Raw genomic sequence first — 16,213 nt, 5'->3', positions numbered from 1 at the left:
TTGGTAATATCAGTTTTCAATCTAATAGGCTACACGTACAGCAACAACATCCAGCATGCCTCAATGCTTTTATTTAAAACAACTTTGTTTAGGCTTAATGAATAAATAGCATTTACCATTCACAGATACACAAAAACAAACTGCAACTCAAACTACAAGGAAATGTATAGAAAAGAGCCTAAGTTCGAAATTGCAAGCGCATTGCATAGACAATGTTACTTCGAAATGCTGGGGGAAAAAACCCTTCCGTCAAAATGCAATCTCATAAACCACCGCTTGTTTCTTGTTCGTCACACAATTAATGCAATGTTTTAAAATGATGCAAATAAATGAGCGTCGTTGTCCACGTCATTGCCGACCACAAACTTTCACTTGCATGCCTTTCCGCCGAACAGCCGCAGCCGCCGTCTACGCCTCCCGAAATGACCGACGCATCCTCCGTCCATTTCCATGACTCACGGAGTGCGTTCTACCAATAACCGCGGTCGGAGGCGCAGCTTTTCGAGGTGGGAGGTTCATCGCATGGTGCTTTGGATGAGAGGAAGAGAGGGATGCTGGAAGGAACCACAAACTCCTCAGGATTACTCACTGTGGAGACTGAGCAACTGTCTGTATAGTGCGATACTCTTCTCAGTTGCATGTGTTGGACAGACTGGCTGGATAGCCGTTTGCCATATTTTGTGAAAACGGAATGTAGCGCATGTCCGAACTGAGAGGCTCGTTTTGTTTTGAAGGACTCGTGCTACTGGAGACAAGTGTCCACAACAACGTTAGCCCACCGTTTTACGTTTGACAGCTTTTTACACGTGAGCCTCGGGACGAGATAAAAAGCACTCTGCAAACACGTGCTGTGTTTGCCAAATGAGATGGATTTGCAAAGCTGTCAGCTTAAACGCTCTTTTGTGTAAGTGCAATATTGAAACAAAAAGAGATCTAACTGAGTCTAACCCTAATTAATTACACGTAGGCTATGCGTGTTTCGGAACTATAAACAAGCAGGTGTTACGTATCTACCAATTTAATGGAATACACGGAAGGACTGTGACCGGTTGAAGGAAATGACTATAACGAAGACGATACTATAAAACAGCGCGCGGAAGTAAAACAGCTGTGGTATGCAAAGGTTGGGATATGACTCGTGGAAGTCGAAGTGCCAAGTGGTTAATTCTCCCTGTATCGGATGTATGCGGTGACCGTACACCGTAGGCTATGAGTTATTTTCCCTGGAACTTTAACACATAATGGCATATACATAGAAGTGTGATTATTGAAAAGAAAACCAAACTTATTGAGAACAGGACAACGCACCAGTGCACGTTAATGTACGAGGCATTGGTTGATTTGTACGCACGACTGTGTTGGATAAAACTATTGTGACCGCATATGGAAATGGTCTGCTGCTCTGTTTAAAAGGAAATTCCTGAAAGCTCTGCAAGTAAACGAAAGCACTTAATATGGAACTGAATAACTGTAAAGTTGTGTCATGTGTATTCTCTTCTGGAAAGTGATTTCCTGCGCTCGGATGTACCGCAAAGAGCGCAAGTCAAGGTTACAGAAGTATGAATTTAAAACAAATTTCGGTTTCCAGTGAGCCTTTACAACCAGAATCAATGACAAGAGAAAAGGGAACATGCAAACGAATCAAGATATTTCATTAGGAATACGTGATGTCTTAGAAACGATGGAGTCAAATGATGCAAGTAGTTTTGTCGTCTCTACAAACTGTTGCAGTACTCGTTCAATGGAATAGGCGTTTGTACCGACGGAAGTTGTTTTGCTGTTATTCTGTTTCTTTTCAGGTTTATTTAGTTCCGAAGACGCCAACTGCTGAAAATGATATCTTGAAATAAACAAATTGTCGACAAAAAGTAACTGATATGTAAAATGAATGATGCTACATAACATAATGTTGAGCAATAGTAAAGTCGTTTGAGGACAAATCATCTTTATTCGTCCTCCCGAAGGTGCGAGATCGACAAGTCTCTTGTGAAGCAGGTATGAGTGTCATGCTTTCATATTCAAAAAATTGTACTACTGTGATAACCCACCGCATGTCAGAAAATGCTTGACGTCTTATCACTACCAAAATTTATTTTCATCCATGATTGTTTTTATTGACTGTATTCAACCAGAAATGTCCGCATTGTACATGTTAGTATTTTTACACTTTGTTCTTGTGCTATTTTGAAAGGTGCTTTCAAAATAGCAGATAAAAGATAAAATAACATATAGAAAAATCTTGAGCCTATAAACTGGACATATCGTGAAAAATCACTATTGAGTTTCTTGAATTAAATCCATTAGTATCGATTTATTTTACATTGTATGTTTAATTAAACCCATAGATAATGTGAGGAATACCATAGCTTGTCATTAGCCTAATGCTCTATGTAAATCAAAAGTATTCACTACTTGAAAACTTTCCCATAGAAAAAAAGATTGCGTCGAGAACAATGATCATGAATTATTCAGAGTATAAGTTAACATTAATTGAACAGTTCCTGTTTTTGTGCCACACAGCCACTAAAACCACCAGCATGCAAAATTTGGGATGAGAGTCAGCCTCCTGGGTTGAAAGTGGACCCCCCACCTTCTCCTTCTCCTGCCTCTGTTCCCATCACCATCAGCCCCCACTGTCCACATGCAGGCCAAGAAGAGGTACCTGCTTGTGTCTCTAGGAGCCTGTCTTCTTCTGCTTGTCTACCTGTGGGGACTGCATATCGGGGAGTTCCACCACCAGAACCAACACGAGCACCTCTACAGGGTTTCCCAGAGCCAAATCGCGCTGAGACAGGGCTGGCCCGAGTGGACGGACTCGTTTAACACCTACCTGGATGGCGGCGAACAGGAGGAGGACGAACCGCACCTCCACCATCAGCACGTCTCCCCCCGGGAGAGGCGGGAGGTGCGGAACAACATCTACAAGAGCAGGAGGTGCCGGATGGAGACGTGCTTCGACCTCAGCCTCTGCCAGCGGGGCTTCAAGGTCTACGTCTACCCCCTGCCGAAGGGCGACACGATCTCCGAGAGCTACCAGAAGATCCTGGCGGCTATCGAAGAGTCCCGCTTCCACACCGCCGACCCTGGCGAGGCGTGCCTGTTCGTGCTGAGCATCGACACGCTGGACCGGGATCAGCTTTCCATTCAGTACATTCACAACGTCAAGACCAAAATACAAAGCCTTCCTCTGTGGAACGACGGGAGGAACCACCTTATTTTCAACCTCTACTCAGGCACTTGGCCAGATTACACAGAGGATCTGGGCTTTGATATCGGGCAGGCGATCTTGGCCAAAGCCAGCATCGATGTGGATAATTTCCGGCCTAACTTTGATGTGTCCATTCCGTTGTTTTCGAAAGATCACCCCCAGAAAGGAGGGGACAAGGGTCATTTGACGCTCAACAATGTCCCACCGTCTCGGAAATATTTACTGGTTTTCAAAGGGAAGAGATACCTCACCGGTATCGGTTCTGAAACCAGAAATGCTTTATATCATGTTCACAATGGGGAAGATATAATTCTGTTAACCACCTGCAAGCATGGGAAAGACTGGGAAAAGCATAAGGACGCAAGATGTGACAGGGACAATGAAGAATACTCAAAGTAGGTGATACATTTTATATCCCTCATGTTGCTGGTTCAAAATCTGATATTGCTCTTTAAATGATGGCTGCTTTTATGTGTTGTATGTTTTTGAGAGATGCAAGCACACAATTAGCTTGCTGCTCAGTATATATGCTACATAGAAGCACTGTTCTGCCTTTTTCCATGAGTACTAAAGGTGAAAGCTCATTGTTTCCTGCACTCTCAGGAAAAAAAAGATACTAAAAAGTGCCTAAAAGGGTACAAAAGCTTCTCTCTGTGGTGGTACCCTATAGGTACATAAAATTGGCTAGCCAGCAAAACACAATTTGTTTGAACTTTTTGTGCTTGTAAAATGTACTTATTAGTAACCAAACAGAACATTTTATTTTTCATGATGCATTTGGGAAATGTGTTCCTTAAAGAACAAAAATGTACCTCCACTATACTTTTATTTCTAAAATTGTAACACATAGTAACACATAGTGATGTTGATTTTTGCAAAGGTCATGCCAAAACTATTTGTTGCCTTCAGGGTAAAAGCAATGAGGGAAATATCCAATATTTCAGTCCATAATTATTTTTAAAATATGATAAACCAACAGCTTGACAAATTAATTCAGATTGGAGTCTTGTAACATTTATTTGGCTGACAGGGATTCTGTTTTTGGAGTATGGAACTTTAGTGCTATCATAGGACTACACCTATACAGTCAAACCATGTTCCTTTGCTCATAATGTTCAGTAAAAGTGCTGTGACAAAACACTTGAGAGATCAGTGTATCACCCTCTGCAAAGCAGTGCACTGCCAATGCCTCAGAAATGAAAGGCGTTTGTCAGTTGAAGGCAAAAAGAGGGCAGCGAGCACTACCTTGAATATTTCCAAAGCTGACACTTCGAACGTGCGAGCCAAGTTTCTCTGAATTTGAAGTTCACGGTTGTATTGCTCTTTTTCACTGAGTGTCTTACCTGCAGGTGGGGAGCAGCAATTTTGTTTCAAAAAATTCACCATACTCCATCTTGATAAGTCAATTTCTGTTTGTCATATAGACATTGTTGACTCCACCTTTTGACTGGTTGCAGTTCCGAAGCTACTATGCTGACTTTTTGTACTGAATGAGACCAGAGACTTGTGTGCACCAGTAAGCCCAGTGGAACCATATGATGGTTTAAACTGGCCTCATTAACCTGAAACCACCTGAGACTCACTGGCTTCCATTGTATTGGAGAGCTGATATTTATTTTGTGTGGCTGCTTTTTCTTCTTCTTTCTTTGTTCTTATATTTTGAACTAAATTCCCTGACATTTTTCTCTGTGTCTGCCATTATTCCATATGAATGTCATACAGGTGGTTAAAAAAAAGAAAGAAAGAAAAGAAGAAAACATGCCCTGCTTTCAGAGGTTATTCTTGCTATTGCGGCTATGCTCCAGAAACCATATTTATGAACTTCAATAACAACGACTGGGAAAATACCTCCCCTTGGGTAGACCAAAACGCGACCCTTCCAGGATGTTAGATTAAAACGGTGTACCTTGCTCGAGCTCCTGAGAAATCTTTAATGAAAGCTGTACTCACAGTGGAACAATACAAAGCGAAGAAAAACAATAGTGTCGCCGTTTCGTTTTTGTAATCGTTGTCTCACAGTATACTGTCGAATGATTTGTCAAAAGCTGTGTGAACATTGGCTCTAACAATTGCATAAGCATTGTTACAGTTGGTGGTGATTTCAGAAGACATGGATGGTAAATAAATGGTGTGTATTATATGAAACGATAGTATAGAAGGAGAAGATCATTTCCTCACTGACTAATGAATGACGAAAGTTTAGAGTAGGGCGTGCAAACATCCTCCTTTCCCTCAGCTATGGACAGATCTATTAAGTCAGTGATCAGACATGACGGTTTTTATTTTTGCTGTGTAGGGGTGATTTCACTCTTAATTCATATGGAAGTCATTAAAGCACACGTCTTTGACTTTACAAAACAGTCACATTTGTTTATGTGTTGCCTGAGGAAATAGACACCCCGCTGATAAGACGTATTGATAGACTCAAATTAGAATTCCTCACTGTTGGGCTTCTTCTCCACATGTCATAAAGGGGAACAGTTGTGCTGTGCCTTAATTAGTTTCTACATCGAGAAGGCTGTTTCCAAGGCTCCAGAACCAGACAGACCAGGGAGGCCTTGATTATCGGCCGGGAATGCACGCTGGATGAATCGACTCGTCATCCTGGTCGCGTCCTAGCCGGTCCAAACCTCTGTATGGCGCCCTGCAACTGTACATTGATTAAACAGGAGTCGTGAGTGACACTGAAAGGTCTTCAGCTCGGATTGATTTTTAGATGGTTCCCCAACTGCGGAGAGCCGTGTATCCTCTGCACCTCCATTGTTGTCCGTTTCCTCTTTGCCAGGAAGAGCTGTTGGCAAACAACCAACGTGTCAGTGATACCCATTATACTGAATTGCAGCGCTGTACCCTAATTGAGAAAGATTAGTTTCCCAAACCTGTTGCGTTGAAATGATCAGTGTTCCAAGGTTGTTACGGTTACCCATTATTTAAAGGGACGGTTCACTTTCTGGAGTTTGTGATATTATTTCAGTTTTTATATGTATTTCTTCAGTTGGGCCAAGCAGATTTTGTGCTCGCGGATGGATATTTTAAATATTTATACAAGTTTCTGATGACCTGTCGGCTTTACAATAGTAATTAGGGCATTCACAGGGCTGAAATAATGATAATTAAGAAAACACCAGAGTGAATCTCTTTAAAAGAGAACACTCAGCAGTTGTAAATAACCACCAGTGTCATTATTTATTCATGTGCTGCTAATGTATGTGTAGACAGTGTGTTTATACTGGGACTGTACAGTCACTTAGCCTGCATTCAGAATTCTGCAGACTTACAGAGTGTTTTCTTGAAGTGAAATGCCACTTCTTTTTTCTCCATCAAAATTTTTTTCAAGCTACGTCACATAACGCAGGTCAATATTTGTTTATTGTACCGTACAGTTTACACTCACTTTAGAGAGCCATGTCTTTGCTGATATACAAGTACATGGTCAGACCAAACTATACAGAGTGACAGTTTCGCTTTAACCAGTTGCTTAAAAATTTAACAAAATTAAAAAAGGACAATAATTAATGCATTATCCCAACGAGGCACAATGAGCACAATTATGTCAGCACAAACTTTATTTCTATCGTTATTTGACTACTAACATAGAAAAGCAAATACACACTTTCATGATATTTTCTCATTATGTTTCATTGACTTCCCCTGCAAAATGATCTTTTTAAATTTGTTCCAGAACCAGCTTAACTGATTGGTTATTCAAGGCACTTTAACATCAATATTTAAAAGGTAAAGACCTATTTAGTTAAGTGATATGTGGAATGGATTTTCCAGTTGCATTGGTGGACTTTCTCTAATATGCAATTTGTTTTTCATTCTACTTGTTCAATTAAATCTTTATGTGGTGGAAGACATTGATCCTGAAAGCAGAGATTTTATACTTAACCCCAGAGCTCATGAAATATTAAATGTAAAAAATGTTTTTGACTTAGAGATTTTTCTTTCAGTAAGTGAAAGAGTTTTTTTCCTCTTCTCAGATAAGAATGAATTCTGATTTGTATTGACTGCTGCAATATGGATTTGAGGTAAATGAGTTCTTAGTGTGTTTGTACAGTATGTGCCCACTTTCTGTTGGTTGAGAATGACATATACATTGAAATTATTTTTGGACTTCACAGCTGAGGAGAGAAAAGTCATAAGGTGTTAAAAACATCACCGCACATACTGTACTGTATATGGGTTTGTTCCAGGAACTACATGTTTCAATATTGTCATGTTGTAAGGATTGAGAGGCACTTCAGAGTTAATCTGTTCCACTATCATACTTGAAATACATGATTTGACCAAAATGCTAAATATGTGCATCACATATAAAGCAAAATAAAAAAACTGTTGTATCAACAGATGCGTTTGTAAATGAACATTATTTACATCACAAAAATAATTATTTTCTTGTCATTTTAAATCGATGCTCAACAGCACAGTTTCCTCATCAGTTTATATCTTGTACAGAAAATCAGCATTGTGCAGACGTATGAAGATACACACTTCTGCATCTCCATTCGGGACACCCAGTGTGTAGTTTGAGAGGGATTCCCCACAGAGACTGAGGCTAGGTCCCCAAAGGGAGATATATTCATGAACAGATCAATGAGATGGAATTTTGTAGAACATAAATAAATGGAGATTTGAATGGCAAATCATTATTTACCAACACTAGCTAAAATGGCCTATGTATGACACTTGTGTACAAATTCAAATTCTGGTTTCTGCCAGTACTGCACCTAACTTACCCTTTGAATAAACGCCACTTGCTGAGTTTTCATCAAATGCTTTCTCCCTGTGGTGTGTATGGAGTTGAAATGAATAGTTTCACTCACAGAGGTGTGTAATTTCTGTGAAAAGGCCCTCTGAATTATGTGTTGTTATTGACGAGGCCTGCATCGAGGCACAAAAGTGCGGAACAATTCTCGACGCTGGATCATTAGCAAGTTACATGAATAATCGTGTCCCTGTGAGATGAATAATATCGAGAAATGCAGCTTGATTGCATCCACGGCAGAAATTGAATGTAGTACACTGCAGATTCTTAATATCTGGCATCTTACATTGACTTCTGAGGGTTGATTCTAAATAGAAAACAAATTTGAACTCTTTGAAAATAACTGAGTTCTGTGAGTGCACTTCACGATACCACTTTATGATATCAGGCTTTTAAAAATTTCTGATGGTTACCAAAACATTCACATTTCAGGCCAATGACCAACGATCCTGTGAGAATAGGCCACCATAACAAAATCATTAGCTTGACTCTTTTATACAAAACTGGCTGCAATGTGATCGTTGTTCAACACATACAGTACTGTGAGTACGCCTATGGAAACGTGATGTCATATCCTGGATCAGCATGAGGGCAGTACGAAAATGCTGCCACTACAAAGATATACTTCGATATACATATAAAAGGTATACTGCAGAGGTGGTGATATGGGTGTTTCATTACTTTTTTAATTCAATAAACGAAGTAATAATTAAAAAAATGTGTTTTATGTTTACTCCGTTTCCCTTTGTCTAATATTAGATTTTGTCTAAAGATCTGAAATCATTCGGTGTGACAAACATGCAATATTGGAGGAAATCAGGAAGGGGGCAAATACTTTTTCGCGGCACCGTAGAGTCTGTATTTTAGGCCTGTAGCTGTTCTTAGCGTGTCTTTGTAGTGGCAGCATTTTCTTACTGCCCGCACTGTTGCTGGAGACCGGCTAAGTGGGAGCCTTTCTTTGTTCAAAGCACTAAGGGATTGCTGTGCTTGCCAACAGCATGGTGCACAGAGGTGAGATGCACCTGAGAAGCAAACCTTTTTTTCTGACTCGGGAGAGAGGAAACACAAGCCCCCCTTCACAAGCAAAGGTCTGTTGAGAAATGCTCGCCAAGGAGATAAATATTTCTTTCTTTTTTTTTTTTTTGTATTCCAGGACAGCATAATCTTTACAGGTTGCTGCTTGTACCCAACTCCATTGTTCGCAGTAAGAGTTCAAAAGCTCGCTTTGAGAATTATGAACGCTCTGTGATTTATAATTTATTTTTTTGGTGGGGGGGGGGGGGGGTGGGGGGAATCGTCTTTGTACAGTGAGATAAGGAAGAATCCCTTAGCCTCAGTTTGATGAGACACTGACAGTGATTAGTTAAGGTTTGGTAATTTGCCTTCACAAATATATTCCAAAGACAGTCCAGCGGTATAAATTTTGGACTGCAGTCTGTGCTGCCTCAGCTTTAGTTGTCACGTGGATCGGTGCAAAGAATTCCACCAAGGCAGATCAGGTGCAATTTTCTGACATGAATTTGTTTGCGCCAAAACAGCTGAAATCCAAGCCAAAATTCCTCAGGCCATGCAGGGCCTCCTGCTAAAGAGCGAAGAAAAGAATTTTGGAGAGCGATGCAATCTGAAGTATGCCTTTTGGCGCTTAATGATTTCAGTTCTGGTTACCTTATACAGTAGTCCAGTCTTGGTAGCCTGACTCCATATCTGACATTCTCCTACTGTTTCCAGGTCAGAGGGAAGAATGAGCAGAGACTGTGACATAATCACAGGTATGCTTCCACATTAGGGGGCTTTTCTAAAATTTTCTAATTTTTTTCAGTTACAATCCGGCCCATACATAAAATGTAGTCAGATCTATATTTTACCACTCCAATTAATAAAAATATACATTTTTGTTACTTTATTAATATCCCAGTTCAAACAAGTGTACGATCTTGAAAGTCGTTCTGAAAGTTGTTGGTCTAAAATCGGAGGCGGCATGAGTAAGTTTCTATAATTAGAGTTGTTCTGTCATCTAATGGGCTTGGTAAATCCAGCTATTTGAGCTTGTTGATAAACTTGATCTCTTTCATCATACTGTACTTTGATTAGGCTTACATCTGCTTATTGGTTAGCTTAGCTGTCGGTTTCAGGGATTCTTTTCCCCCTATTTGCCATTTTGAGTTAACTGATAGGAAAGAACTTCCCCAATTACGATGTCCTTTCCTTGAGTGTGATACTGTAACATGTGTTAAGAAACAATTATTCCACTGGATAAGTTGAAACTGATTGGATTAGAACAGCATGTCTGCATCTCAAATCAGTTGCCTCAGTGCATTTGCAGGGCCCTGAGGTGATACTGCAGGCCCCATGGTCTCAGGTGCTCTGAGTGCAAAGCATCATGGGAAAGGACGTGCCCCCAAACCCTGGAACGGTTTTGTCCCATGTTAGTTCTCAGTGAAACTGTTGCCTGGTGGTGTCACGTAGATCTGTTTGTCTAGTTCCCCTCCCCGTCCCCCGTCCCCCGCCCCCCGTCCGCCGTCCCCCACCCAGGCCCCCGTCCTCCGTGTGGCCCCAGCAGGTCCAGGTAGCACAATGGCTCAGTGTTTGGGCGGGAGTGTGACGGCGGGACCCGTTCGGGGGCCCCTGGACGTTTTTTTTTGGCGAAATTCCCGCGCGGGACGGGCAGAGCCCTGTGTAAACACGCGCACGCCTCCCCGCGCATCGCGCTCCCTGGTAGGTCAATCATTTTAACGGCGGGGGTTTATGAAGAGTGACGCCTCGAGGAATAAAAGCCCGTTTTATTCGCCCTGTCAATCCTAATTTATTGAGCCAATCCAACGTCTCGCGTAAGAGAAACGGAGCGTGTCAGCACCTTCCTCTTTTAGGACCTCCATGACACATGGCTGGTACAAAATTAAGGTGTTTCTTTTTTTTTATTTTAACCATACCTGTGTTTTGGGCGTGTCTTTCTTGCTCTTGGGATAAGTGAGGAGATATCCATCCCAATTATTAGTAATCCTCATAAAGATGTATGTATGTCTGCTGAGGTTAGGAAAACCGCAGACACATTTATCCGGAGTGTTATTAACGTGGTGGTGGTGAAAGTTTCAAAAAGCATCTGTCAGAGACAAAAACCATAAAGCCATACATGGCTTTATTATACTGGGGATTCACACACTTCCTTTGTTAATGTTTTAAATGGTGACATTGTACTTTGCAGAGAAAACTGTATATATAGTTTCAATATGAACAGATGAGCCAAGCATCCTCAGCTTTTCCTCTGATGGATTTATTGCTCATTGACCTTAATTATTAAAATTTTACACAATAAACCATCCCAAGGCAGTCTTGTAAACAGTTGGCAGGCTGTCATTTTGAGGAAAAATAGGTCTATTCTTCTTCAGAGTCCTTCACTGGTTCAGTTATGAATACTGGCAAATATGTTGATGGCATTTGCTTTCAGACAATTATTGAAAGAACTTTATTATTTATTTAGTCTGTGGAAAAATGTTTTATTTAGTGCTATTTCTGTGAACAGACAGAAACTTGAATCAAAACTTTTGGTAATTGCTTACAGGTTAATTGCAAAAATAAGATTTTGTGTCCAAGACTTTTTTTCTGAAAGCAGCCTTGTGAAAGATATATATGTATCTATATATCCTCCACTCTCTCCAACTGCTTCCCACTTAAAGGTCACCTATGGCTCTCTGAAAAACAATCTGTACCTCACCACGGTATTAGCATTTAACACGCCTTTCTAATTATATCATGAAAAAAATGTAATGGTTTTTTGAAAAAAAAATCAATGTTCTGAAAATTAACCTCAGGTAAACTTCTATGCACCACACACACACAGAGCCAAGAAAACACTTTCCTTGAGTTTGAAATTTTTACTGGGTTTTATTTTTTCATAGACGCTTAGTCACCTTAGCTCTCCTCGGACAGAGGGGTGGTTCATGTACACATCCATAATGCTTAATTAAGTGCGGCACAATACTATATAACCGCAGTCAATAACCATTCATTTACATTCATAAGACTAATTCAAGCCATCCATAATCCTAAACATAATCAATATTACCGCAGAGCGCAGGGGACATGCAGTGAATCAAAACAACATTTTAAGTTTTATTAAGAGTTCATGAACGTTTACTAAATGTACGCGTCCTTTAGCACATCTGCATAATTGAGTAATGGCTTTTCAAAGCATAATGATAAAAACAATTTACGCACATATGTCTCTTGATAACATTACTGGTGTCTTGACTAATACCATGGCAACATAATTTCTCCTAATTACCATACATTTACCATACTATTTTAATGTGTGTATCAGTACGGTAGAAGGAGGACTATGCTTATAATTCATAACATGTGGGAGGACTATTCCAGCTGACATAGTTACTGTCATGCTATCATGTATGGCTCAGTGTGAAAAAAAATGATGGACATGGAGAACAGTATACTTTGATTCATGCAACACGAATAACGTATCTCTTTTAAATGACATTTGCATTTATTAAAATACCACTGTGGATGCACAGTGTCAGCTGTACCTCACTGAAATCCCTCCCTTGTCAACCCAGAAAGATGTAACTTTCCAAACTCCAGTGTTCATTTCAATTATACCTTGCGGCCTCCCAGAACTGTGCCCCAAACTGAGGAAAACAGCAGTAACATGTACTTTCCTTTGATTCTAACTTTACTTATTGCTTAGTTGGTTCTCAGGAGAGCAGACAGACCTCAAGCTCTGCGAAGAGGGGCAATTGATTGTTTTAAGGAGATGCAAATGGCCCGGAGCCGTCCCTCTTCTCAGGAGGAATACGGACGCAGTTTGTTTCTGCTTGTCAGAGGTCACACGTTCACAGTCACCCTACTGTACATGCGGCAGCTTGGGATCTGGATCATGTGACTTTCACAGTCTTCAGAAACGTTTTGCGACGCTCACCAGTTGGCAGACATAAGGAAAGCAGAAGGCCTTTAGGCTACTGATACCTTGACAGAAAATAATCTGCCTAACAGACGGTATGTTTTTTTTTCCCACCTTTGAAAACAGGTGTGGTAAAAATACACATTGTCTTAAAGGAAACAGACAACAGCTTGGTGTGCATGGACAACCAGAGCCTGGGGGCCAGAGCCTTGTATGAATGTAGAGAAATGTCTTGTTTCCATACATTGCAGGATTTCCATTCTCAAAGATACTGTAGGTCATCTTGGAATTCTTTTCAAAATCCATATTCTGCGACTTCAGTAAGCTATTGTGAGCTTATGCTAAATACATTTAATGCACAAGCAAATCTTTGGATATAGCCTAGCTATGGAGCCGTATTTTACCTGTGGTTTCAATTCAGTTGATGATCAGCGGTGTGTATTATTATTATTATAGTTGATAAATTTACCTTTACTTTGAAGGATATCAACAAGTTCACTATATAGCTAGATTTTGATAATTACACACATTCAGATGCAGCATTTAGTTTTTTTTCAGGTATCGTGTTTCGACTGTCCTTTTTTCTGGGAACGCGGGGAAGTGATAAAACGGTTCTGCTGAAAGTAGAGTGGAGTGATTTTAGAGTGAGATACCTCGCAGATTAGGCAGGTAAAACGGAGAAGGTCTGCTAGCCTATAATTCCGGCTTTTTGCCCCGTAATGCTTTCGGTGTTCCACTGCGCTCTGTAATTTGAGGCTGCTGGTCAGGGCTTCTGGAGCGCGCTTCAATCAATTGTCCGCGGTGCATTCAAGAACTGGAAGTGCGCTGAAAATTGAGCGCAATTGTAGTTAATATTCAGAGGTAAATATAGACATGAGCTCCGATGCCAAGAGATAAGAAATAGACTGAAGAGCGATATGCTCTCTGAGCATGCCCGTAGCTGTGCCCTTAACTTTAGACTCAAACTGGTAGGCGCTGACATCACAAAGTATTGAATTCCTTATTGCGCCGCTCGATACGCCCTGCTTCAGAGAGAGTATAATCAATCGCGGAGAGCACGGAGGCTTAGATTTTGTCATTTGTCCCTTTATCTGTTCCAAAAGGGCCATTTTGCGTCGTGTTTGCTCTTCTCCAGGTTTCCTGGGGAACAGATGCAGCGTCAGACTGCGGAATGTCTCTGGAGATCTGGGGGCAGCGTTTCGTCTGTGCCAATTAAAACGTTAGTGTTTGCGAGGAAGCCAGTTCCTGTTTCCCAGCTCGGGAGCGTGCCAGGGTCTGCCACGCATTATGCGCCATAACCTGTTGTACGTGTGCACCCCGGAAGGGAAATAAAAAAGAGCAGCGAGTGATTACTTGAACAACGATCAAAAAGTTAAGTAAAAAATAGATTTTTACCGTTTGAATGAATTGCGATTGTTACAAACTTGGAAGAGTATGTAAGAGGTTCGACAAAGCTGACAAAATGCCAACTCATGTTCAGTTCAGTGAGAAAGTGAACCACCCCTCTATTTTCCCAAAAGCTTAAACTATCTGTACGGTTTTCTCGTCCAAGAATATAATCAGTTATTGTGATTATTCACATCATATTTTTAATCTGTGGGCTTGCAACCAATGGTATACCCAATGTTTGATATCGGGGAGGACTGGTGTCCTCATAAACTTATGCCATTTTATTTGTGGAGAGATTCTAGTCATTTTTTCTTGATGGATGTCTCTCAGACACCTCATGTTTCCACTTACTGATAATGTCTACACAAAAGACAACAAATCCAAAAAAACAACGTTGACTCTTGTTATACCGACAAGACAAATTGATCTCAGCATCCACATTGTTTTTGTAATGCAGTGTCTGCCTATAACGCAGTGACTTTTTTTTTTTTTTTTTTTTTTACAAACACGGAAATGGGGTTTTAAAACCGCGGATAATTCACAAGCAGGCCTGCTACTGGTTCTATTCTAGCCTGGGGTTACACTAATGTTAAATCCGTCATTATACCGATGTTTCCGAGGCGCCCCCCGACGTGCCTGATGCACATGTGCGATTATTTCACATGAAGAGCGAACTGCACTGCGGAAATAGTTGGAGATAATGATGTAGCAACGACACGCTGACAGCCCCACAACATGTAGAGAAAACGACTGCAGACAGTAAGTGACAGATATGGAAAACGTACGTGCAGAATATCAATGTTTTATTTATTTATTTATTTATTTCTTTCTTTCTTTCTTTTCGTTCCAAGGTTTGTTTATTCGTGACATGGTCTGCATTGCAAATTTACCTTGATTACGCCCTGATGAGCGGTAACATTCGAAACTTGGAAGTGTGAAAAAGTCAATGTGCGACATTATGCTGAGGCCTTGACTTCCACTTACGTGCAGCATAGCAAATACGAGCAGAACAGGGCAAATGCAACGCTCAAGCAATAATTTCTTTATTGTAATGCTGGTCCACACTTTGTGGAATATACAATTTGGCATACAATATACTATTCATGGCAACACAATATATTCTGATATGTAGTGAATTTATTTTGAAATAGCATACATGGTATAGCTAATGCAATGAAATAGTACATTCGGTAGCAAAAATAAAATGAATTTCTCTCTTTCTTATATATTGATTGAATCCTAGCCTCGATATAATTAATAAATTAACTTTTGTGTAGAACATGAGAGTGGAATTCATTATGCCTGGTCTATGTAAAACATATGCAATTATAAGAGAAAAGCAGTCAGCCGTGGACCTGAAATCTGACAGCTCCTAATGCAGAAGCCTCACTCGTTTATGGGTCAATCCGCCTTCAAGCGCCTGATGACACGGTGCGTTTGCCCGACCGGCAGAGAGGCCCCTCGTCGTCAGCCAACCAGATGGCGCTAAACGTTGGAGCGTCTCGGAAATTCGGCGATCAAAAAAAAACTCGCAGCTGCGGCGGAAGAGACAAAGCCGCGGCGCGGTGATCACAGAGGAGAGAGAGAGAGAGAGAGCCAGATCCGCGTCAGAGCCGTCTTATCTCCTCCAACATCCCGCGAAGTCTCGATTGCCTCTCGCGCGCTGACAGATCTCCCCGTTTAGCCACATCAAAGACACGAGGCGCCGACTGAAGGTGATTCCCGTTAATCTCGCCGGCGCCGAACCCGCCGCCTTTTTGCGCGGAAAGTTTGGCGACGGCGGCGGTTCTGCGGCGCTTTCGCTCCCCAGGATTGGGATTTGGGGGGGGGGGTGGCGGGGTTTTAGGTTAGCTGGGGGACGGTGTCAGAGCGACTGAATGTGTCACAAACTGGCAACCTTGGTTCAACCCACCACCCTTCCTGAGCAGACTCCCCC

General features: G+C 41.2%; 1 protein-coding gene across 1 annotated transcript in view; it reads left to right on the top strand.

Annotated features, from left to right (window-relative positions):
• Positions 1–375: 375 nt before the first annotated feature.
• The window catches only part of LOC118230580 (exostosin-1), a 177,641-nt gene continuing 161,803 nt past the window's right edge, over positions 376–16,213 (top strand). Inside the window, exons 1-2 of the mRNA XM_035423707.1 lie at positions 376–1,995; positions 2,521–3,603. Coding sequence (XP_035279598.1) covers positions 2,642–3,603 — 962 coding nt within the window. The 5' untranslated portion in view covers positions 376–1,995; positions 2,521–2,641. The remainder of the gene's footprint in view (positions 1,996–2,520; positions 3,604–16,213) is intronic.

Source organism: Anguilla anguilla, chromosome 6, assembly GCF_013347855.1.
Source record: "Anguilla anguilla isolate fAngAng1 chromosome 6, fAngAng1.pri, whole genome shotgun sequence".
Classification (NCBI taxonomy): Eukaryota; Metazoa; Chordata; class Actinopteri; order Anguilliformes; family Anguillidae; genus Anguilla; species Anguilla anguilla.
The sequence above is the reverse complement of the archived record's forward strand: the minus strand, read 5'-3'. Positions and strand labels throughout refer to the sequence as shown.